This window comes from Thalassophryne amazonica, chromosome 14 (assembly GCF_902500255.1).
Source record: "Thalassophryne amazonica chromosome 14, fThaAma1.1, whole genome shotgun sequence".
NCBI classification, from domain to species: Eukaryota; Metazoa; Chordata; class Actinopteri; order Batrachoidiformes; family Batrachoididae; genus Thalassophryne; species Thalassophryne amazonica.
The window spans coordinates 21,244,328-21,267,524 of record NC_047116.1 but is presented as its reverse complement, the minus strand read 5'-3'; the positions used below and the strand labels follow the sequence as shown (position 1 = coordinate 21,267,524).

The 23,197-nt window shown below is 38.8% G+C and overlaps 1 protein-coding gene across 2 annotated transcripts; it reads left to right on the top strand.

Moving 5' to 3' along the window:
- Window positions 1–6,497: 6,497 nt before the first annotated feature.
- Window positions 6,498–21,601, top strand: si:ch211-214p13.9 (cell surface glycoprotein CD200 receptor 1-B). 2 transcript variants are annotated; one of them, XM_034186832.1, is made up of 7 exons: window positions 6,498–6,763; window positions 10,405–10,461; window positions 12,532–12,834; window positions 14,589–14,867; window positions 15,391–15,487; window positions 20,211–20,259; window positions 20,353–21,601. In XM_034186832.1, exons 1-7 carry the CDS (start codon window positions 6,697–6,699, stop codon window positions 20,440–20,442), a joined length of 942 nt encoding a protein of 313 aa, XP_034042723.1. In that variant the 5' UTR covers window positions 6,498–6,696; the 3' UTR covers window positions 20,443–21,601. The 2 variants fall into 2 exon arrangements, with proteins under 2 accessions (XP_034042723.1, XP_034042724.1); XM_034186833.1 differs by lacking the exon at window positions 10,405–10,461.
- The last annotated feature ends 1,596 nt before the right edge of the window (window positions 21,602–23,197 follow it).

The following is a 23,197-nucleotide window of genomic DNA, read 5'->3' as shown; positions in this document are numbered from 1 at the left end:
TATTTCAAACAACAGTATATTTTCAATGAGGACACTAATCCTTTTTATCAGAACATAATCAGATACTATAGATATCTTGATGATGTCCTTTGCCTTTTTGCAGGGTTACAAACTAGACTATCTGAATTTACAGCCTATCTCAATACAATGAGTCCAGATCTAAAATTTTCAGTGGAATTTGACTCTCAATGTGTACATTTTCTTGATATGTGCATTAAAATAGAGGAGGGGAAACTCCTTACCTCACTCTACCGGAAGGAGACAGACCGCAATACACTCCTCTTTGCCCGTAGCTTCCACCCTAAGACTTTGAAGTATGGCCTTCCAAAAAGCCAGTTTTACAGACTGAGGTGTATCTACCATTCCACTGAGGATTTTATTGAGAATGCTGAAGATATAAAACAACGTTTTATGGCAAGGGGATATTGCTCAGCTTGTATTGAGGAAGCATTCCATACAGCTCTGTCTACACCAAGAGCTGACCTGCTAAAAAAGAGTGTTAAAAAAGATAAGAAATTCTCTGTGCCATGTATCACAACATATAGCCCATCTGCTTATGTGATTAAAAATACCACCAAGAAATATTGGCCTTTAATTGCAGATGACCCCACCCTTCATAATAAATTTAAGGAGCCCCCTTTATTTGTGTTTAGATGGGGTCCTAACTGTTGTGTGTTGGGGGGGCGTGGCTGGATGTTTTGGTGTTCTTTTCTTTTCTTTGCTCTCCAGGTGGCATGAGGGCTGATTTGTCTGTGAAGAAGGTGCTGGCTGAAGAGTCTTCACCCTCATCAACATCATGGAAAGCACCTGTGATTGGTGCTCACATGCAACCTGGACGACTTGCAGCTGAAGCAGATAATTGGATGGCGTTCTGCATTTAAGTCATGTGTGATTTGAGCAGAACTGCCGGGAACTCGACCTTGTGACGTTCGTTTGTGAGACGCTGAGGACCGCGCCTGGGTTTTGACACATCGAGCCCGTGAAGCAGGGAGGGGTGAGGACACATGCTGTCAGCACACACTAAAGGTAATTAAGTGTTTAAGTACTTGTTGATAGTAACTTGGTGTTTTGTTACACAATGTACTGGAATTGTGAAGAGAATTGTGCAGTTTGCTTCTCACTGCTGTGGCGTGAAGGATAAGTGATCCTCCACTTGTTGTGAGAAGCTGCTCATTTGCATAAAGTAAAAAAAAGGACGCTGACCTGAGTGTGTTGCTGGCAGCGTGTGTTTATTGGAAGATATAGTTGTATCTGTTGACTTACCTCACCTTCTCTTTGCTTCACAGAGAATCAGTTTGTCGTGTCCACCTGGGGGGTGTTTGGCGGTGGTAGGAAGTCCAGGAGCGCCGGCTTTAATCCTTGCGGGCGCTGGAGAGCGAGCCACGAATCACTCCACCAGAGGGACGTTGTTTTTATGTTTTTACACTTTTAAGCACAGGTGAATAATAAATAGTTTCTGTTTGGAACCGCTTTCTGGTTATTTTTAGCGCTGGGTCCTGTGTGACGCAGGTCCGCTCCTCAACCCGCGTTGACACATAACACTAACCTCAGAAACCAAGTGGTTAAGGCGAGTATACATACAGAACCTAAACAGATCTTTTTGGTACCATTGAAAGATGTAATTATCCATGTGGCCACTGTGCCCAATGTAACAATATACAAAAGGCAAGGGATTTTAAGCATCCCTGGACGGGTAAGAGCTTTTCTGTAAAGGGTTTTGTCACATGTAATACCAGGAATGTGATCTATATACTGAAGTGCCCGTATGATATGGTTTATGTGGGAAAAACCACACGTTTAAAACAAAGGATCAGTGAACATAAACGCTCGATTAGACGAGCTGATCCTAATTATCCTGTAGTCTGTCACTTTGCAGAATATGCTCATACTGTCTCCTCCCTCCGCTTCCAGGGTATTGAACAAGTGAAGCTGCCCAGAGGTGGTGATATTGATAAAAGATTGTGCCAAAGAGAATTGTTCTGGATACACACCTTGGATTCACTGTACCCAAAAGGCCTTAATGTTGATTTTGACTGGAGTGTGATGTTGTGATGTTATACTGTGGTTGGATATTGGAAGAATTGCAATTTATGATAACTGGTTGTCTGATGTTAATGCATTTCTCTAAATCCTGGTTGGATCAATTCATTTTTGTATTTTGACTTTTGCACTGTTAATACATTGGGGTTGCACGTTGTTAATTTGCTTCTACCCCATGTAAAAAGACATTTTTTGCCGTGCAGTCACGCACAGATGTATCTATTTCACTTAATTACACTGACTGAACTTTAGGTATAAGATGAAGTGCTTTGTATGTGTTGTGCAATGCCCTGATGAAGGTCGTGTGACCAAAAGCTTGGATAAATACAAACATTTTTGCATGGAGATAAGTGTGCAGAGCCTTTTTTTTTGCATTGATTTATGTATCCCTCTGGCACCTTATGATTGTGAGTGCGGTGTATTTTCTTTAATCTTTATAAAGAATTTATTTGTAAATTATGGTGGAAAATAAGTATTTGGTCAATAACAAAAGTTCAACTCAATACTTTGTAACATAATCTTTGTTGGCAATGACAGAGGTTAGACGTTTCTTGTAAGTCTTCAGCAGGTTTGCACACACTGTAGCTGGTATTTTGGCCCATTCCTCCATGCAGATCTCCTCTAGAGCAGTGATGTTTTGGGGCTGTCACTGGGCAACATGGACTTTCAACTCCCTCCACAAATTTTCTCTGGGGTTGAGGTCTGGAGACTGGCTAGGCCACTCCAGGACCTTGAAATGCTTTTTACGGAGCCACTCCTTCGTTGCCCGAGTGGTGTGTTTGGGATCATTGTCATGCTGGAAGACCCAGCCATGTTGCATCTTCAATGCTTTCACTAATGGAAGGAGGTTTTGGCTTAAAATCTCATGATACATGGCCACGTTCATTATTCCCTTAGCACGGATCAGTCGTCCTGTCCCCTTTGCAGAAAAACAGCCCCAAAGCATGATGTTTCCACCCCCATGCTTCACAGTAGATATGTTCTTGGGATGCAACTCAGCATTCTTCTTCCTCCAAACATGAGTTTTTACCAAAATGTACTGTTTTGGTTTCATCTGACCACATGATATTCTCCCAGTCCTTTTCTGGATCATCCATATGCTCTCTGGCAAACTTCAGATGGGCCTGGACACATACTGGCTTAAGCAGGGGGACACACCTGGCACTACAGGATTTGAGTCCCTCTCTGCGTAGTGTGTAGCTTTTGTTACTTTGGTCCCAGTTCTCTGCAGGTCAGTCATCAGGTCCCTTCGTGTAGTTCTGGGATTTTTGTTCACCATTTTCATGATCATTTTGACTCCACGGGATGACATCTTGCGTGTAGCCCCAGATCGAGGGAGATTATCAATGGTCTTGTATGTCTTCCATTTTCTTACAATTGCTCCCACAGTTGATTTATTCACATCAACCTGCTTGACTATTGTAAATTCACTCTTCGCAGCCTGATGCACAGCTACAATTTTCTTCCTGGTATACTTTGACAGCTCTTTGGTCTTGGCCATGGTTGAGTTTGGAGTCTGACTGTTTGAGGCTGTGGACAGGTGTCGTTTATACAAATAACCAGTTCCAACAGGTGCCATTAATACAGGTAACAGGTGGAGGACAGAGGAACTTCTTAAAGAAGAAGCTACAGGTCTGTGAGAGCCAGAAATCTTGCTTGTTTGTGGGTGACCAAATACTTATTTTCCACCATAGTTTACAAATAAATTCTTTAAAAATCCTACAGTGTGTTTTTTCTGGATTTTGTTTTCTCTTTTCATCTCTTATAGTTGAAGTGTACCTATGTTAAAAATGACAGACCTCTCTCATCTTTCTAAGTAGGAAAACTTGCACAATCAGGGACTGACTAAATACTTTTTTTACCCCACTGTAGCATTCAGTCCAACGATGCTACAATTGATATAGAATTTACCAGCAGAATTAGCAAGGCGAGCATAGCATTTGGGTAATTTCGACAGTCTCGTCCATGACAGAGGATAGAAGTTATCTACCAAGCTGAAGGTTTATAATGTAGTAGTACTCAGCTACCTACTTTATGGAAGTAAAATGTGGATCACCTACCACAGTCACATCAAGGATGTGGTGTGCTTTCACCAACGAAACGTGCCATCATGCTTAAGTATTCGCTGGCAAGACCACATTTTTGACGGAGAAGTCTTAATTTGAGCAAACTCCACCAGTATTGAAACAAAGATCTTAAAGCCTCAACTTCACTTGTCAGGTCATCTAGTCCACATGCCTAACTAGCAACTACCCAAGCATATTTTCCATTCTGAACTTGGTAATGGGGCGGCACGGTGGCTTAGTGGTTAGCACTGATAGCTCACAAGAAGAAGGTTGTGGGATTGCTTCCCGCTCTTTGTGTAGAATTTGCATGTTCTCCCCATGTCGGCGTGGGTTCCCTCCAGATGCACCGACTTCCTCCCACATCCAAAGCCATGCATGTTAGGTGAATTGGATACTGTAGCTGTGCGTGCAAGTGTGAATGTGTTTGTAAGGTCTAGATGTGGCCCTACGATAGACTGGCATCCTGTCCAGGGTGTACCCCGCCTCCCGCCTTATGACAGCTGAGATAGGCTCCACCCTCCGTCACCCTTAAGTGGAATAGGCGGGTGCAAAAAATGGATGGATGGAACTTAGTAATGGCAAATGTGCTCAAGGTGGACAGAGAAAGAACTACCAGGACAATCCCAAGCACCATCTAAAGCTTTGCAAGATTGACCACCAAATATGGGAGGAATTTGCTATTGGCTCTTCACTGAGATAATGTAGTAAACACTGGCATCGCAGTTTTGAGGCGGAATGCAGAGACGCGTTGCATGCGAAGAAGCTTGCTCATTATGACATGCAGCGGCAGTGTGAACTACTTTCCATCCTGTCATTTCTTTTGTAAGTGATGCTTGTGGTCGAGTGTGTTTTGCAAAGACTGGATTGATCAGCCATAAACCTCCTCACCAACGTTAAGGGCCCCTTCAGACATAATATGAATGTGGTCAAATTGCGCATTGAAGCAGGAATCGCGTGCCCTGTGAGCGGCGCACCACAGGATGATATGACAAGCCAACAGTGTGACAAATACTCCACTTTCAGTCATGTATCAGCAGAAATATGCCGTAATAAACACCATTTGGTCAGTTATCACGGTGCTTTTTTTCTTTAAAAAAAATGTTTATGCCCTTGTTGATTTCAGGCATTTTTCCACACCTTTTATAGGACAGCAAAAGTATCGCAGTGGTAAATTTTCTGACTGGCAATCAGAGCTTTCATACATTGCAGGTTTGAATCCCTTGAGTAGCATGTATTTTTTTTATCACAGCAGCTGCGCAATGTGGTTACACATGCTTCAGCTGCTCGCATTGTGTTCCTGCTGCGACGGTTTCATGCACACTCGTACACGATACTGCCGCGTGCACAAAACCGTGGCAGTAGGTTCGTGATTTGCCCTGATTTGTGGTTATTCGTACTATGTGTGAAGGGACCCTAATGGATTGCTATATTGGAATAATCATCAATGCAGAGATGATGGACAACAACACGCACGAGGGATGTCCAGGCTCCAAGCCTTGAGGTCCCCCAGTGGGCAGACAGTTTGCCTTTGACAACAGCATACATTTCATTTCCTCATTTTTATTTCTTCATTGTTAATTTAAAATGTGTAAAATAGCAGAACTTACGAAATATCTGTTGTGTCTAAATGTTTGAGTGGTCACGTGTTGCCAAGTTTGGATTAGAGGAACACAAATTTCCAAGACAACGTGACCTCAGCTGTAAGATGTTGCAAGTTTCTGGAAAGCTTTTGTACCACAAATGACAGCTCACACAATGGCATAATTTTAGATCTTGGGAAAAGAGGAAGGTAAAAAAAAAAACCTGATTGCTTTGCTTTGTGGAATGCCTTGTGCTGCATTTTTTAAAGCTGTGTTTTTGCCTGCAATGGTTTCATTACTGTCTCTGAAGTGCCCTCAGTTCTTATCACATCTCATACAGCATGACAATTAGCAAAAATGGTCGCTGTGCAGCCTATACATGACCACAAATTCCACATCGAGTTTGCAGGTTTAAACCATATAGGGCTTGATATGAACAAAAAGTATTGTTGGCAGTTATCTTACGACCTACAGGCAGAGATAGTGCTAATAGGTTCTACGCCCACACTGCCACTTCATGAACAGCTCAGAAGCAAGGCTGCTTCATAGTGACTGGTTGTTTCCTGCTAATTTGGCTTAGTCAGCAGGAACATTTATCTTCAAAATTAGAATAAGATCTCAGCCAATGAGTGTAATAGAAAACCAAAGCCACGTTGGATGTTATACATAAGAAACAGTGTGTAATGATCAAATATATTGTAGAAATGTTCATGTTGTGCATTGGGAGCTGGCGATCATGTGACTCACATGAAAGGAAACTCATGTCTGAGTTATCAGACATGAGCCTGAGTGGGAGAAAAAGGGCAGATGTTTGGGTGGAAGGCGGTTGGAGAGAGAGGAAGAGAAAGGAGCACAGAAGAGGGAGGGATTTGTTAGTCACACATCCTTCATCAGAGGATTATCGTTTTGTACCACAAAAAGTGGATCAGTGTAGAGAGATGCTACTCTGAGTTTTAGCGTTTGGCGTGAGAAGAGCTGTGGCAGAGTTTGGAGAAGAATTGGTGGACACCATGGAGATGATGTGGGTTTGTGGGGTGATTGTCCTCTTGGTGTCAGAAGCACGGAGCCTGGATTCAGGTTTGAGTGTCAAAACATTTTTCTTCTATTGGTTTTTAATCCTGAAAATAAATGTGATGGGTTCAGACACATTGTAGAGGTGTAGAAGAAAGATATTCTGAAGAGTTTTTATACTGTTAGACATTTTTGACCGATCTCGTCTTGGAACATTATTGCTGTAATGTGGCACCAGGTCTTTATTTTTTCATTGTTATGGTTCACAGTACAGTCAGTGGAAAGACTTCGTATTAACGAAACTAACAAGGGAGGACAAATTAACCACAGCAGACTTTCTTCTTTTTTTTTAAAGATGTATTTTCTAAATGAACAAACTTAAACTTCCACTTGTTTCTGGAGTGGAAATCATGATTTTGCTCTCATGCAGCGTTTCACCGTCGTGGGGTTTCCTGAAAGATGGAAAAGACGACTATGTGTTTTGTGGTTTTCTGAAACTGCTGTGAGCATGTTGGTTACACCTGTAAACACGAGTCCCTCAGCCTGACTAAATTTCAAACTTTGCAAAGAAAATTTATTTGGTTAAGTAAACGGGTCTGGTTTACCAGGCTACGAGTCTCTAACTCCCCCTGAAGATGCTGTAAACAACGGTCACTGAACTTCTAAGACTATAATGTTTAACTTTAAAAGACTTCTTCAGCACTTTTGCCCATGTGTTGATCAGTTCTTGGGATATCTTTCCTGAGGAACACCAGAGATTGAAAACACCAACTTGTTGGATAAAAGACATCTCATTGTACCATCTGAGTTACAGTAACCCTTTACTTACTTAGGGGAGGGGATGGTCTAGTGATTAAAGCGTTGGGCTTTAGACCAGAGGATTCTCGGTTCAAATCCCAGCCTGGCCAGAAAATCACGAAAGGCTTTGGGCAAGGTCCTTAATCCCCTAGTTGTTTCCGGTGTGTAGTGGGCGTCTTACATGGGGTGCAGCCTCACACCGGGGTGAGTGTGAAGCATTTGATGTGTAAAGCACTTTGAGCATCTGATGCAGATGGAAAAGCACTATATAAATGCAGTCCATTACTTACAAAGAATATTTCAAAGTTTTATCCCGCTATACAATTATGTCGAAACTTTTAAGGCAGATTTAATATACATGTTGGTACCCCCCCACCACCAAAAAAAAAAAAAAAAAAAAAAAAAAAATCAAGTTTATTTGGTTTGTTACAAAAAATAACATATATTTGATTGTTTTGTAATAGGATAGTTCCATTAAAAAAAAGGTAAAATTACATAGAACTTTCCCCCTTACAATAAATACTCTACTCATTCAGAGGCAATTGCTCTATTTTCAAGGAGCTATGTGGTAATAATACCGTTGTATTTTAAACAAACAAACAAACATGTAAATCATCATGTAAATCATGTAGAAAGACTGCCCAGTTTTGTTGTTTTTCCTCCCTAAGCTTCAGAGGGGTGGGGGAAATTGATATTTACATTTGTATTTTTGTTGTTGTTGTTCATGTCATGAAAGTTGGTGGTATGTTGCGTATGTTCATATAAAGTGTGAAAATAGGAAAATAAAGTGTTTTTTTTTTTTAAGGTACAATTATAGGGTGCCTACACCTTTTGCACAGTACTGCAGTCAACTAATATGTACCTGACGTAATGAGGATCGGTTTTCCAAAGTTTGCAAGAAGTTATTGAAAGTGCAATGGATATATTTAAAGGTGATGTGTTCACATGCTGCAGGGAAAAAAGTACAATATTGCAAAATTTACATGCACCATGTTCACTATGGATTTAGTCCATGCGCCAAGCAGGTTTTCCATACCACTTAAGGGGACGAAACCACACTTAGAATCCAGCCCCATTGTACCACGGCCTACACAAAAATGTATGATAGCCATCCCATGGTAGTAGTTATAGCCAGGTAGGGGTCACTGAAGAATTACACAGAGGTCAAAATTTAAAAATGCTCAAATCATATTAACAAGAGCAATCACAAATTTCTGATGTCTGCCAATCCAGATTTCGATCACCTCCAAAATTCAGTGGAGTCTTCCATGCCCTAGTATCTATCTCTGGTGTAAATTTAATGAGAATCTGTGAAGTAGTTTTGACATAATCCTTCAAAGCCTATAAAGAAAAACTTGATCCAGAATCCAGATCCGGATGACCTATAAAATTTTATGGAGTCATCCATGGCCTAATTTGTATCTGTAGTGCAAATTTGGTGAGAATCCGTGAAGTAGTTTTGACATAATCCTTCAAAGACTGTATAAAGTGAAACTTGATCCAGAATCCGGATCACCTCCAAAATTTAATGGAGTCTTCCATGGCCCAATATCTATCTGTGGTGAAAATTCCGTCAAAATCTGTGCCGTAATTTTGATGGAATCTTGCTAAATATATACGGGCAGGGGCTCTCCAGGAACAGGGTTGGTGACTGTTGAGATACAGATTTGAACAAAAGCTCATAATGGTCGGTATTTGTGATTGACTGATGATGAAGTCACAAAGCAGGGGTCATCAACCCTATTCCTGGAGATCCCCTGTCTTGTATGATTTCCATGTCAACCTACTCAAGTCACACCTGTTTTTTTTAAGTGGTATCTTCCAGCTGTTGATTGGCTGAGCACACCTGATAGTTAATTGCTTGGGATTGGATCAGGGAGAGTTAGAAAACATGCACAGCAGGTGCCCTCCAGGAACAGGGTTGGTGGCCCTGGTTTGGACTAAGTATGACTGAATTCTATGGAGTTATGGGGTAAAAATGGTGACAAAGGTCAGTTTCAGCTTGTAAAGAGGTCAAAAATTAAAGTTGCTCCAATTTTTGTAAGGTATGATGCAATTTATACAAAGCTTTACCATTTCTCGTGCTTAGTTATCATGTAACAATCCAACGTATGTCAACATTGTTTGACCTTTACTTTAGAGACTAAGCATTCAACAGGGTCAAAACTATTCTACTTATTTATCTTTTTATTTCAACCAAACATTTTCCATATGTTCAAAACCACACTATTCTGTTTTCCATCATGAATGTGATGATAAGATTATTGCCTGCAATGAATGCAGACATTTTCAGCGGGTAGCATTACAGGTACACCCCCTTCCCTCCCCAGAAGGTATTTTACTTTTTTAAATTTAGCTTTTTCATCAAATTAACCAAGATTTATTAGGCTTATCCACATTATGTGGCTGTTTAATTTGACGAGTTACAAGATGTAGCATTTGTTGGTTTTGAGTTACTGTATTCACAAAAGGGGGAAGGTAGGACGGAATCATTCATATATCTCTAAATTTGCTCACAGCATTTTGCACAGTGCATGCAAAAGATTTTTCAAAGCCTATATAAATCCAAAACTAAATGACCTTCAGGAAAAGTTGTAAAAATGTTTATTTTCGTCACCTACCCAAATACATTTGGTAATGCAATTTGTCGTAATGCAGCATATATTGCACTAATTGTACATGATTGATTAAAACATAAAAATAACATTTTCACATTTTTCTTGTTTCATGTGTGATTTTAAAGCTTCTGAAGATTATTAATCAGATATGTCATAATCATGTTGCTTTAAACCTAAATTCTAACTAACACATAATTCGACACTTAACCAGCACTTCATGTCTAATATCTAATGAATGGAATCATAACGTGTTACTAACAATTTCCTAACATTCACCTCCGTCTTTCTCAGGAACTAATCAAAGCACCTCTGACAACTCTAGCAATTCTGGTCGCCAACAGAGTCATGGTAAAGTCATTTCCACCCTTTGTTTGTCTGCGCTGTTCCATTCATGTTGAAGACAGTGAAATACGAGTTTACAAAGGATTTTCCTTCTCTCAGACTTTTCATACATATTTAATTTGAAAGGAATGAGAAGTATTCTGGCATATGAGATTTGAGGTTTATTGGTTAAGATGAATTAACTGTGAAATATATACATGATTTATTTTTTTAGATTATCTTTCATATAGGGATGGGTGTCGATAAGATTTTATCAATATCAATGTCATTATTGATTCTGCTTATCGATCTGATTCCTTATCGATTCCCTGATCAATACTTGTGAATTTTCTGTGTACAAAAAGTAGGCTTTACAGGTTTTCTATGTCAACAACATTTTATTGAGTCTTAAAGTAAATAAATATGAAATTGGTTACTGAATCCTTGATTTGTGGACATAAATAGAAATAAACAAAATCTGTAGTGTTTGTCAAAAGCATTTCTTTTCAGATATTAATGACACAAATTTAACTCCATAGACTCTGAGCTGGGCTCTTGCAGCTGGCTGCACTGCACGTCAACATCAATGTAATTCATAAAGAACTGACGACATCTTATTTTGGGGGAAAAAAGTTTTAGTCTGTTGTAGTCAATTGTTTTTTTTTCCCCTGGAACAAGACATGAGTCCCACTTAGTGACTTTAATCCGCACAAAAGTGACTCAAGATTGACATCTTTAAATGGCTTTGAGAGGGGTTAAGAAGCAAACTTGCCATTTCTGAAAAACAGCAAAGCAGAGAACCAACGACGCAGTGGGTCAGAGCACTGTTTTGTTGGCTCAAACTTCAAGCACAGCCGCTGCAGAAGGGGTTGATTGCAGACTTGCTGCAGGTCTGCAATCAATATAGAGAAATGATAATTGTCCAGATAAACACCCTCAAAAACAACAGCTGTTCTGAAGGACCGATATGGGAATCGTTATGCAAAAAGGCTATTGATGTTGGTGGATCAAAACATTTCATAATGATTCTCAAAAAGAACCGGTTTTCAAAACCCAACCCTAATCTTTAGTGAAGTTATTCATTCAACTGCATCATTGTTTCTGTATAAATGTGGGTTTTGGATGCTTTTTAAAGTGATATCAGTGAACCCTAGGTGGTGGCCAAGTTTTCAACCCAGAAGGTTCATGGTTCAAGACCAGCTGTGCCCATTATGCTGTGCCAGGATGGGCATCTGGTTTCAAACTTGTGGCAAATCAATATACAAGTCCACTGTCTGAGTTAAATTTTCAAATATATATATCAATTTTCTAAAACAATGACACCAATAAAACAATAAAAAAAAAAAGAGCAAAAATCTTACTGTGAATTTTGTTCAGTTTTATAAAAGAGAGTAGCATGTTAAAGAAATTAAGGAATATTTTCAGTTTAATATAAAGCTGACTAATTTACAGGTTTACATCTTAAAGCATGATTCCACAAAGACAACAAAAGGGATCATTATCTGTGAATAATTAATTCATCAACAGGTTCTTGCACTAAAAAAAAAAAAAAAAGACTCATTGGATGAACTCATTTCAGTTGTGAGCAGGATTTCTATCTAATAAATATATGTAGCCCCAACTCAAATAAAGCACATCCATGCAAGATAATTTAATTTAATTTATTTGGGACTACATATGTGTATTATATTGAAATCCTGCTCATAATTGAATTGAGTTCATCCAGTGAGTCAGTTTGTTGAGTGTGTAAATCCACGATATAGTTAATCAGAAATAATTTTCAAGATAAAGGGGACCGGACATTTATTTTGTCTTTAATGTTTAGCACTCTTTGTCTTCATTATTTGTTATTTCTGTGTTTTTATGATTGTAGCATGTTTGCTTTGTGGGGTTTAGTTTTTTGGTCATGCCTTTGATTATGGTCAAATAAAGGTTAATTAAAATTAGATTATTGTCTTTATCAAGATACTGTAGATTCAGGAAGAAACATGATTATGTATTAATTAAGATCAATCTTCACAGCTTGTGTAAGATATTCCATATTATTTGCTTGGTTGGTTTACAATAATAACTCCATTCTTGTCTTTTTTATTTTAGATGTCAGAAATCAAACTGTCAGTCTTGGCAGTGCCGCTAACCTGACGTGTACCAATAGGACCTGGAACGAGATGATTTACAACATCTGGAAAATAACTCTGAAAACCAAAAAATGTCAAATAAGTTTTAGTGACGGTAAAAGCTACAACAACTGCAGCGATGGCAAGTTTCTCCGTAACACATCCAGCGCTCAGTCATACCTGCACATCCAAAAGGTCTCCATTGCTGACGAGGGGGTCTACAACTGCGAGTCAATTTACAGAAGAGGAGGTGACGACGTTACAATTTACCTTGATGTTACAGGTACAACTTGACATCTTCTCTCACACTTCCCAGAAACACAAAAATACTCTATATCCATATATTGTGCAAAATATATAGGGAATTATAACACACCTAAACCTGCTGAATATCTAACATTTGTAAATGTTAGATTTTTTTTTTTTTTTAGATATTTACTTCTTTGTAAAGAAGTAAAATGTGCCAGCGCTTTTAAAAAATGCTGGTTGTATTGATGAGTGTATACAATTATTCTATTGTTGGGTGCTCATTGACAACTGCGTTTGTGTTGTTATGTACTGGCAGTACACCTACAAGTAAATTCTTCTTATTATTATCGTGACAGAATTAAGTGCATACTGTAATAATCAATGACTTCTTAAAAATAAATGTAAAATTATTATTATTATTTTTTTTTTGCAATAGAATTGTTGGGATTTTTCAGTTTTTTTTTTTTTTTTTTGTTGACAACCTGATTAAGAAAACATTTATCACCTTTTACACAGTATTATGGATATTTTTATTTATTTTTTTTACTCAGGTATGTTTGTCCATCACAATGATCAGCATTAGAATTGGATTTTTTGATATTGATTTGTGTTGCTCTACGCATTAAAACATTATAATAATTCACAGAGTCCCCCTCAATCATTTTTGTTGGGGATTATTTTCTCTTAAATGTAGATTTTAAAACAATCTGATAATAATGTGATTAAATATTAATCCAGGAACTGTTTGTTGTGATTTGGCGCTATATAAGAAAAAAGTTGATTGATTGATTGATTGAATATAGACAAAAAGGAAAACTGTTCACAGTGCAAAGGAGCGGCGTTCATCTTGGAACCAAAGTAGGCCCGTGTCATTTAATGCAAAACCTACAGAACATTTCCCAGATGTAAATGCATCAGCCAGTCATTCAGGGTGGTTTGGCTTTTTAATAATTAAATTCAATGAGAATGGCACATTTAAGTCAAAATGCCAGCAATTGCTATATTTGTTCATGCAGAGAATATTTAAGAAATATTGTAGAACTCAAACCTGAGTCTGAATTCTTGTAATTTCAGAAGAAGACTGGTTGATGGTACATATCTTGGATAAAAATGGGCCATCTGGAAGAAAACATTATCTGAACCAGAGGGCAAAAGTTCTCTATGAACAAATCTTTTATAATTTTTATGTATTTGGCTGATCACGGACATGAACTCATCCATTCTGCCAACCTGCTGTCTTCAAAGTTTAATTGGTAACAAGTTACAGTAAGAATAAATTAACTGACATTAGTTAATGCAGTAACAAACATTAACTAATGTGGTTATTAATCATTTATGAATGGTATTCATGTTGGTTACTCCAGTACTGTGCATAAACTGCCAGTCAGTTAAGTGCTAACTAAGGTGTTTAATAATCATTTATTATTGGCATTCACTATCTTTACAAATTTTTAAATGATGTATAAATGATGGTCACAATTACATCTTAATTCACTGTTAGTTAATGCTTATGCTATATTTGCATTAATTAATGGAGACTTACTGTTAAGTGTTAATATGTAATTATGAGACGTACTACAAAAACTAGAGGCCATTATATTGAAAATATCAACTGGCCAACAGACACGAAGGAACTATTGAAGGAAATGTAACATTGAGACAAACAGAGCAGCTGTCAGTATTCTCTTCCAGAGCAGGGTGAGAATAAATACAATCAAAATGTTATTTTTGGGTGGTTTTAATGGTTATTAACCTTTTCATTCGTGCTACTTTTGGTTCTTGTCTCAGTTGCTCCCACTATATCAACCTGGCTGGAGCAGCAGGACAACAGGACAGTGGCTGTGTGCAGAGCTGAACAGGGCAAACCTGCTGCTTCCATCATGTGGAAAAGTGCAGGAAACCTCCCACTGGTGACTAAAGTTGAGACCCAACGTGACCCAGATGGTTTCTTCAGAGTGGAGAGCCGCCTGGTCCTCGCTGAGGGTGATGTTCCGGAAAACCTGAGTTGTTCTGTAAAACACGCTTTCTGGGAAGAGGAGAAGATTATGATCGTAAATCAGATAAAAGGTAGAGCAAGTAAAATTTAAAGTTTATTGACTACATGTTTCATCTGACTAAAGCCTTCCATCTCTTTTGTGCAATCTGTTTGGATTGTGCAAAAGAGATGGAAGGCCCTTTTGGAACTTTATTGACATTATCCTTCCTCAGATTCACATGAGCCATTAAGAAGGAAACAAAGAAAAAAAAAAAAGCAGTAAGAATTCTAATTTTGGCTGACATGTCCGTCAGTATCCTTCTAACTCTTTTCATGGTGTCAAACTCTTTTGTCCCACCTCCCGAGTGCAGGTGACTAAATGGAGAAGGGGTGATGGACTGTATATTTTTACACAGTAATCCGATATATATTAATATATTTCTCACGATATTACTCTATAAATAAAAGCAAAAATTGTGTAAAATTAATAGTAAGTGTAATGCGTCCACTCCACTCTGTTTATCCTCTTCGAGGTCACAGGGTGCGCTTGCACACAAAAGCTTGACTAGATCTGATGACTAACAGACCCTTTTTATATGCTCCGTCTTGTTCTAGATTTGTCCTGGTTTCCCCTCCGTATTTCTGTGCTAATCATCATTGGTGTTTTGGTGGTACCGGTATTATTATTTTTTGTTGGAAAGAACCTGCTCAGGTGAGTTTTTAACATTTAACTGGCTGAACTATGAGGGGCAAACAACATTTATAGGTGTTGAAAAAAATGATCATTTTAAAAAAGTGTCAAAATATGCCAATTTTTGTCACCCCAGCTGCCAAAGTGGACAGATGACTATCATATTCATATTTTTTTTTACCATGTAATCTTACATATCTCAAGATGATATGCTGCAAATATGGTGTTGTTATTGAGCTCTGTTCTTGTGATTATAAATAGACACATTAGCATGACAGATTGACTATTTTCGGGGGATCTGGACATCTCGGGATTAGGTCACTTCATGAATACTGAGTTGCGTCACTAGAATTGGGGAAAACCATAATAACCATATTCCATTATATTTAAAAATACAGAAAAATGGCAAAATATCTATTTTAAGAGAATTAGGTCATGCTGGTAATAGGTCGCTGAGCACTGGGCAATACTTCATACCTCTTGTAACCACACATTTCCCCACATGATGCCATGTGCTGTGAAGAAACAAGCACAGGCACATACTGCTGTCAGCAAACAGCAATGCAAGGAATACCAAGCTCACCTTTATTTCTGTAAACCAGTGTAAAACAATAAATAAATCACTCAAAATCAATTTACAAGGTAAATAAGAGATGTTTTACCAACTCTTTTAACAAGTTTTAAAATGTGAACAGTAAAAATCAGTTGAGATTAAATATTTTTTTGCCAATTTATTACAACCCCAATTCCAATGAAGTTGAACCGTTGGAGTTGAACTGTTGGAGCTGGAGAAAAATTAATGGAGCAACTTTAACTTTTGACCCCTGTAAAAACTGAAACTGACCTTTGTCACCATTCTTGCTGCTTTTACCTCATAACTCCATAACATTCAGTCACAGATTGTCCAAACTACACCTTTTTTGGAATCTATGATCAGGATAATGTGGTGTCATTTTTTATATGGTTGGAGCATCTTTTAATTTTGACCCCTGTATAATTCTTCAATTGACCCCTACCTGGCTGCCTATTTAAAATTCAAGTGGCCAATCAGTTTTTCAAAAGAGTTCATGTCTGTGGATTATTTGTGTCAAATTTGATGCTTGTATCACCATTTGCAGGATTCCACTCTAAATATTTTCTTATCTGCTGCACTGCCTTCTTGCTCTCGGTCGGGATGGTCGCATTTTTCTTTTCTCCTCCCTCCCCAACTTTCCTGCTACTGTAGCGTGTTTGTCTGTGAGGCTGCCAGCCCTGCTCTTCTGGAAAACGGCAAAATGTATCTGATCAAGTGGTCTCTGAACGCAGTTGACACTATTTTTTCTACAAGACACTCGGGAGCGGAGGACCCGACCTGCCGGGACACATGTGGCGGGTTACGTGATGGACAGCTGGTGGAGGTGGCAAGTCATGTGCCTGTACACGTTGTCTGTGGAGGACGTTGAAGATGTTGAAGATGTTTACTTATTTGGAGCTGTGGTGACCGGGTTTCTGCTGTGTGGAGCGGCCATAGCACTGGTTTACCGGAAAATTAAGAAGGTGGAGGCGGCAATAATTGGCCCGTCCAGGCTGCCCCACATGATTGATTCGATTGGAAGGGCAGTGTCAGCTCAGTCGGCGGGTGTTAACCGCACGTTGGAATCCATCTCGGGGAGAATGGCTGCACTGGAAAACCGCTTTGATCGTCAGTAATGACCACATCTCCTCTCCTCTATTCAGATGTATTTGGGAGCCACTCTGAAGTTTCAGACGGTGGAATCTTTCAGGTGTCTGTTAATCTGGATATCTATTTGGTTTCCAAACACCAGCTGCCCTTCAAGGCCGCTGGGATAAAATCCTCCCCCCGAGGAACACTCCTGATGCCTCGTTCCTCGTCTCCCCCGCCTCTTTGTCTTCTCCCTCCTCCCAGTCCTGAGATGTTGACTGTCGGACCTTGAGACTCTGGTGGACTGATTCATGACTGGGACCCCCCCCCCCAGGATGGACAGATAAGGCCTGTCGATGGTGCCAAGGGTGGCTTTCCGGGCTGTCTGTCTGAACACTGGACACATTCATGTCTCGGCTGTTGTCTGTTGTCTGCTGTGATTTGTTTACTGTTTTCCTGTGCTATGAGTTTTTTTTTCTCCAGTGCTGCTGCGTGAGCTTAACACAGCAGCAATGGAGGTTTTTCTTTTCCCAATTCTTCCCTTGTGTGTGCTTTTATATGTGTTCATGTACCGGGCCGGCTTATGTGTGTTGTGTGTGTTATGTGTGTGTTGTTGTTTGTTTGTCATGAGGCCGGTCAAGGTTTGCTCAGCCCTGCTCGTGACCTAGGGCAGGGATGTACATCTGGAGCAGGTCCCCGGGCGCCAAAAAGGCGACCTCTGCTCCTAACTGGCAATTAGGATAGGTAAAATGCAGTAAACACATTTCATTGTGCAGGGAACATGTTCCTATGTGCATATGACAATAAACTCCTTTTGAATCCTTTTTGAATCCTTTGTATATATGAAATGTAAGATGCTGCTCCTCAGTTTTTCTCAGTTGCCCTCAAAAGTATTGGAACACTTGGTATTTCACACATTTTAATTTGTTTATTCCATTTCAAATCCTTTTTTTTTGCTAAAATTATCCTCCTTAACTCAAACTGAAAGCAAATCTCTACAACTTGATATAAATGAATTAAAAATATAAAATCCAGCTTCCTGATGAAGTGATGTAGAGGAGGATTTTCTTAAAAAGAAGAACTGAAAGTTCAGCTACAATTTGGCAGAAAGTACATTTCAGATGAAAGCCTAGATTTGATGTTTTGGTGAAAGAACCTTTTGTATTTCTTCATAATTGATGTAAATAAAGTCCAAGACATATTCAGTGACTTGGAAATGTTCATGTTTCCATCCCCTGACTAGTCTGAAGAAAACTAGCAATAAAACTGATTATTATTTACAAGTTTTATCAAGTGTTAGAGATTTGCTTTCAGTTTGAGTTTGAGGAAGATAATTTTAGAAATTTTTATTCTTTATTTATTTTTTATTTCTTTAAAATGGCACAAACAAATTAAAATGTGTGAAATTCCAAGTGTTCCAATACTTTTGGAGGGCACAGTATCCTAACCTTATGATGAGTGCAAAATGAGTGTGGTATTATTGCTGTTTTGTTTAAGAATGTTTAATTTTCACTGTTGCTGCACTTTGTGTCAAATCATAGTCATATCGTATATCATATTGATATGAAAATTCCGTAAGGTATATCTTCTATTATACGTTCCGAATCTAAGGTGGAACACTACTAGTGTTTACTAAGGTATACTGAAATATCTTTTAAAAAAAAGAGAGAGACAGAGTCAATCAGCAGAACCAGGCTCAGGGAGGGGCAGTCTTCTGCTGGGACTGGTTGGGGCTGAGGGAGAGAACCAGGAAAAAGACATGCTGTGGAGGGGAGCAGAGATCAATCACTAATGATTAAATGCAGAGTGGTGCATACAGAGCAAAAAGAGAAAGAAACACTCAGTGCATCATGGGAACCCCCCAGCAGTCTAAGTCTATAGCAGCATAACTAAGGGATGGTTCAGGGTCACCTGATCCAGCCCGAACTATAAGCTTTAGCAAAAAGGAAAGTTTTAAGCCTAATCTTAAAAGTAGAGAGGGTGTCTGTCTCCCTGATCTGAATTGGGAGCTGGTTCCACAGGAGAGGAGCCTGAAAGCTGAAGGCTCTGCCTCCCATTCTACTCTTACAAACCCTAGGAACTACAAGTAAGCCTGCAGTCTGAGAGCAAAGCGCTCTATTGGGGTGATATGGTACTATGAGGTCCCTAAGATAAGATGGGACCTGATTATTCAAAACCTTATAAGTAAGAAGAAGAATTTTAAATTCTATTCTAGAATTAACAGGAAGCCAATGAAGAGAGGCCAATATGGGTGAGATATGCTCTCTCCTTCTAGTCCCCGTTAGTACTCTAGCTGCAGCATTTTGAATTAACTGAAGGCTTTTCAGGGAACTTTTAGGACAACCTGATAATAATGAATTACAATAGTCCAGCCTAGAGGAAATAAATGCATGAATTAGTTTTTCAGCATCACTCTGAGACAAGACCTTTCTAATTTTAGAGATATTGCGTAAATGCAAAAAAGCAGTCCTACATATTTGTTTAATATGCGCTTTGAATGACATATCCTGACCATCCCTGGTCTTGAGAACCAGGGATGGTTGGTTGAAAAGCTTTTTTATCCCATGGGAACTCTCCCTACCCACCTAAATGGCTCAAGAATATGGACAGCATGTAAGTGACATTTACATGACAATTTATATGACAATATTGAGATACGATAATTTGGCCATATTGTACAGCCCTATTGTCAACTAGCTGAAAACTTTGAATATTAATTTACATCTACATTAAATAAATGCTTAAAGTGGCAGGGGGTTAAGAGGGCTGTAATTGGGGGGTCAGCGAAAAGGAAAAAAAAGAAAATGCATAAAAGTGGAGAGTATGGGGGGCAGAGCCCCTCCAGAAGCTGAAAGGCAAAATAAGGAAAATGCTTAAAAAGGCGAGGGGGCTGGGGTCTGGAAGCTGAAATGTTTTTGCCATGCTAATGCTCCCCTGAAGCATTTACTCAAAATAAAGTCTGAAGAACCTAAATGACATGGTGAGATAGTGACGAGCTTTGCTTGTTCATGTCCACGACATATGCATATTATTAATTCTTCTTATTATTCTTATTATTACTACCATAACCTTCATTTGTTTCACTGTTGTTGTTTTTTCCAGGCGTAGGCTGCGGTTTAACATGTCAGAGCATGTGTCCAAATCTTTGCCGGTAAATAATCTTTCTTTCACATCCTCTTGACTTTTCATCTTGGTGTGTTTCCCTGCACGTTTGTGACGTTTGGTCTCACTCTGGTTTTCTCAGGCGGAGGATGTGGAGGAGGTGGAACCGTATGCTAGCTACGTACAACGTGTCAACTCAATCTACAACTCATCTGCAGTTCTGTTCACTTGACACTCAGGTTCACACTTACATGCACATGGGTTTTTCTGAGAAACAGAAACCTGGTCAAAATTTGAAGAGATGAAATTCTAAAGGGAGATGAGACGGCGAGCGAAGGCTCTCTAATCACATACCTTCTGTCTCATGGAACAGGGGATCTGTCTGATGTCACACATGAGCCAATACTCACAATGAGCCCCCGAGCCCCGAGTGTGCATCTGATGGAGAATATTCATTATAATAATTCACTAATACCTTTTTCAGCTTCAAGCAGAAGTTGACAGAAATGCAGACTTCTGATTTTGTTGAATAAACAAATGGGATCCTCGTAGGTGAACGTGAACATGAAGGAGATTCTCACTTTTTAAAAGTTTTCTTTTACTTGTCATCTGCACTCAGTACAATTAAAGTGCCAAGTCGTAAAAATCACACATCTCAGTATGTGGTGCCAGTGCAAAGTAAGTGATTTTATATATTTATTGTGTCATCACACCACACACACATAACAAAAAAAAAAAAAAAAAATCTTCACGTTATAACTTTATACAATTTTGGCTGTTTGATGTCAAAGAGAAAACAAATCTCTGCAGTGTGATACAACTAAATGAAAAAAAAAAAATATATATATAAAGTCTAAAGTAATTGATTGCATCTGAACCATCACTTTTACAACCAGTTGGCTTGACACAAATCAGAGAATGGATACAAAGCGTGCATAATTTTTGAGTTTGCCTACTTTAAGTGGATTAAACGTACTGTGCCAAACTCAAATTAAACTCCAGTGGATGTTTATTGACATAAAAATGTCCTTGTATCTGTCCCTTGACTTGACTAAATCCAGCTGTTGATAAAAGTGATTATTTAGTTGTTAAAGGGGGTCTGTATTTCATTATTTTGGGTTTATATTTTTATTTTATTTAGATCACATTTTTGTGATTTTAAATTGAAGTGCGCTCTTTTAAACCTTTGTTCAAATTTGCCTAGAATTTTTTTTTATTATTATTATGGTTTAATGTACTAAAACAATAAAAATGTGTAAATCCTAAGGAGTGAATACGTTTTACAGACAATATAATCTTGATGTTATGTACAGTATTTATCATTTGTGTGGATGTTTAATAATGTACTGTAATTGCTTTTATTAAATGTCTTTGACCTCATTGTGTAATTTATATGTACAAAATGATAGTGACTTTGGTAATATTAGGGAAGGTTGCAAAGAACTACAAAATATTTAAAGATACACTCTAATGCAGTTGTAAGGCATAAAAATAATCTAATAATCTAATCAAATATGGCTTTAAAAAAAACAATAAAATCAAGTTCATTAAACCTTTGAAAAAAGCGTGATATATACTTTGTGATATATATACTTTGCACTGTGATAACAATTAAACAACTGCAAATTATAGAGCAGACAATGCAGCCGAGGATATTTTATATTGTGTTTTATATACTCAACAAAAATATAAACGCAACACTTTTGGTTTTGCTCCCATTTTGTATGAGATGAACTCAAAGATCTAAAACTTTTTCCACATACACAATATCACCATTTCCATCAAATATTGTTCACAAACCAGTCGAAATCTGTGATAGTGAGCACTTCTCCTTTGCTGAGATAATCCATCCCACCTCACTGGTGTGCCATATCAAGATGCTGATTAGACACCATGATTAGTGCACAGGTGTGCCTTAGACTGCCCACAATAAAAGGCCACTCTGAAAGGTGCAGCTTTGTTTTATTGGGGGGGGGGGGGGGATACCAGTCAGTATCTGGTGTGACCACCATTTGCCTCATGCAGTGCAACACATCTCCTTCGCATCATCCGTGAAGAGAACACCTCTCCAACGTGCCAAACGCCAGCGAATGTGAGCATTTGCCCACTCAAGTCGGTTACGACGACGAACTGGAGTCAGGTCGAGACCCCGATGAGGACGACGAGCATGCAGATGAGCTTCCCAGAGACGGTTTCTGACAGTTTGTGCAGAAATTCTTTGGTTATGCAAACCGATTGTTCCAGCAGCTGTCCGAGTGGCTGGTCTCAGACGATCTTGGAGGTGAACATGCTGGATGTGGAGGTCCTGGGCTGGTGTGGTATCTCGTGGTCTGCGGTTGTGAGGCTGGTTGGATGTACTGCCGAATTCTCTGGAACGCCCTTGGAGACGGCTTATGGTAGAGAAATGAACATTCAATACACGAGCAACAGCTCTGGTTGACATTCCTGCTGTCAGCATGCCAATTGCACGCTCCCTCAAATCTTGTGACATCTGTGGCATTGTGCTGTGTGATAAAACTGCACCTTTCAGAGTAGCCTTTTATTGTGGGCAGTCTAATGCACACCTGTGCACTAATCATGGTGTCTAATCAGCATCTTGATATGGCACACCTGTGAGGTGGGATGGATTATCTCAGAAAAGGAGAAGTGCTCACTATCACAGATTTAGACTGGTTTATGAACAATATTTGAGAGAAATGGTGATATTGTGTATGTGGAAAAAGTTTTAGATCTTTGAGTTCATCTCATACAAAATGGGAGCAAAACCAAAAGTGTTGCGTTTATATTTTTGTTGATATATATATATATATATATATATATATATATATATATATATATATATATATATATATATATATATATATATATATATATATATAATCTGACAGACAACTTTAAACGTTTCACTTCCTATTTCTTTAAATAAAGTCTGCAGTCACAACAGTTGATTTCAATGATGCAGTTTGGATATTCAGGTATCAAATGAC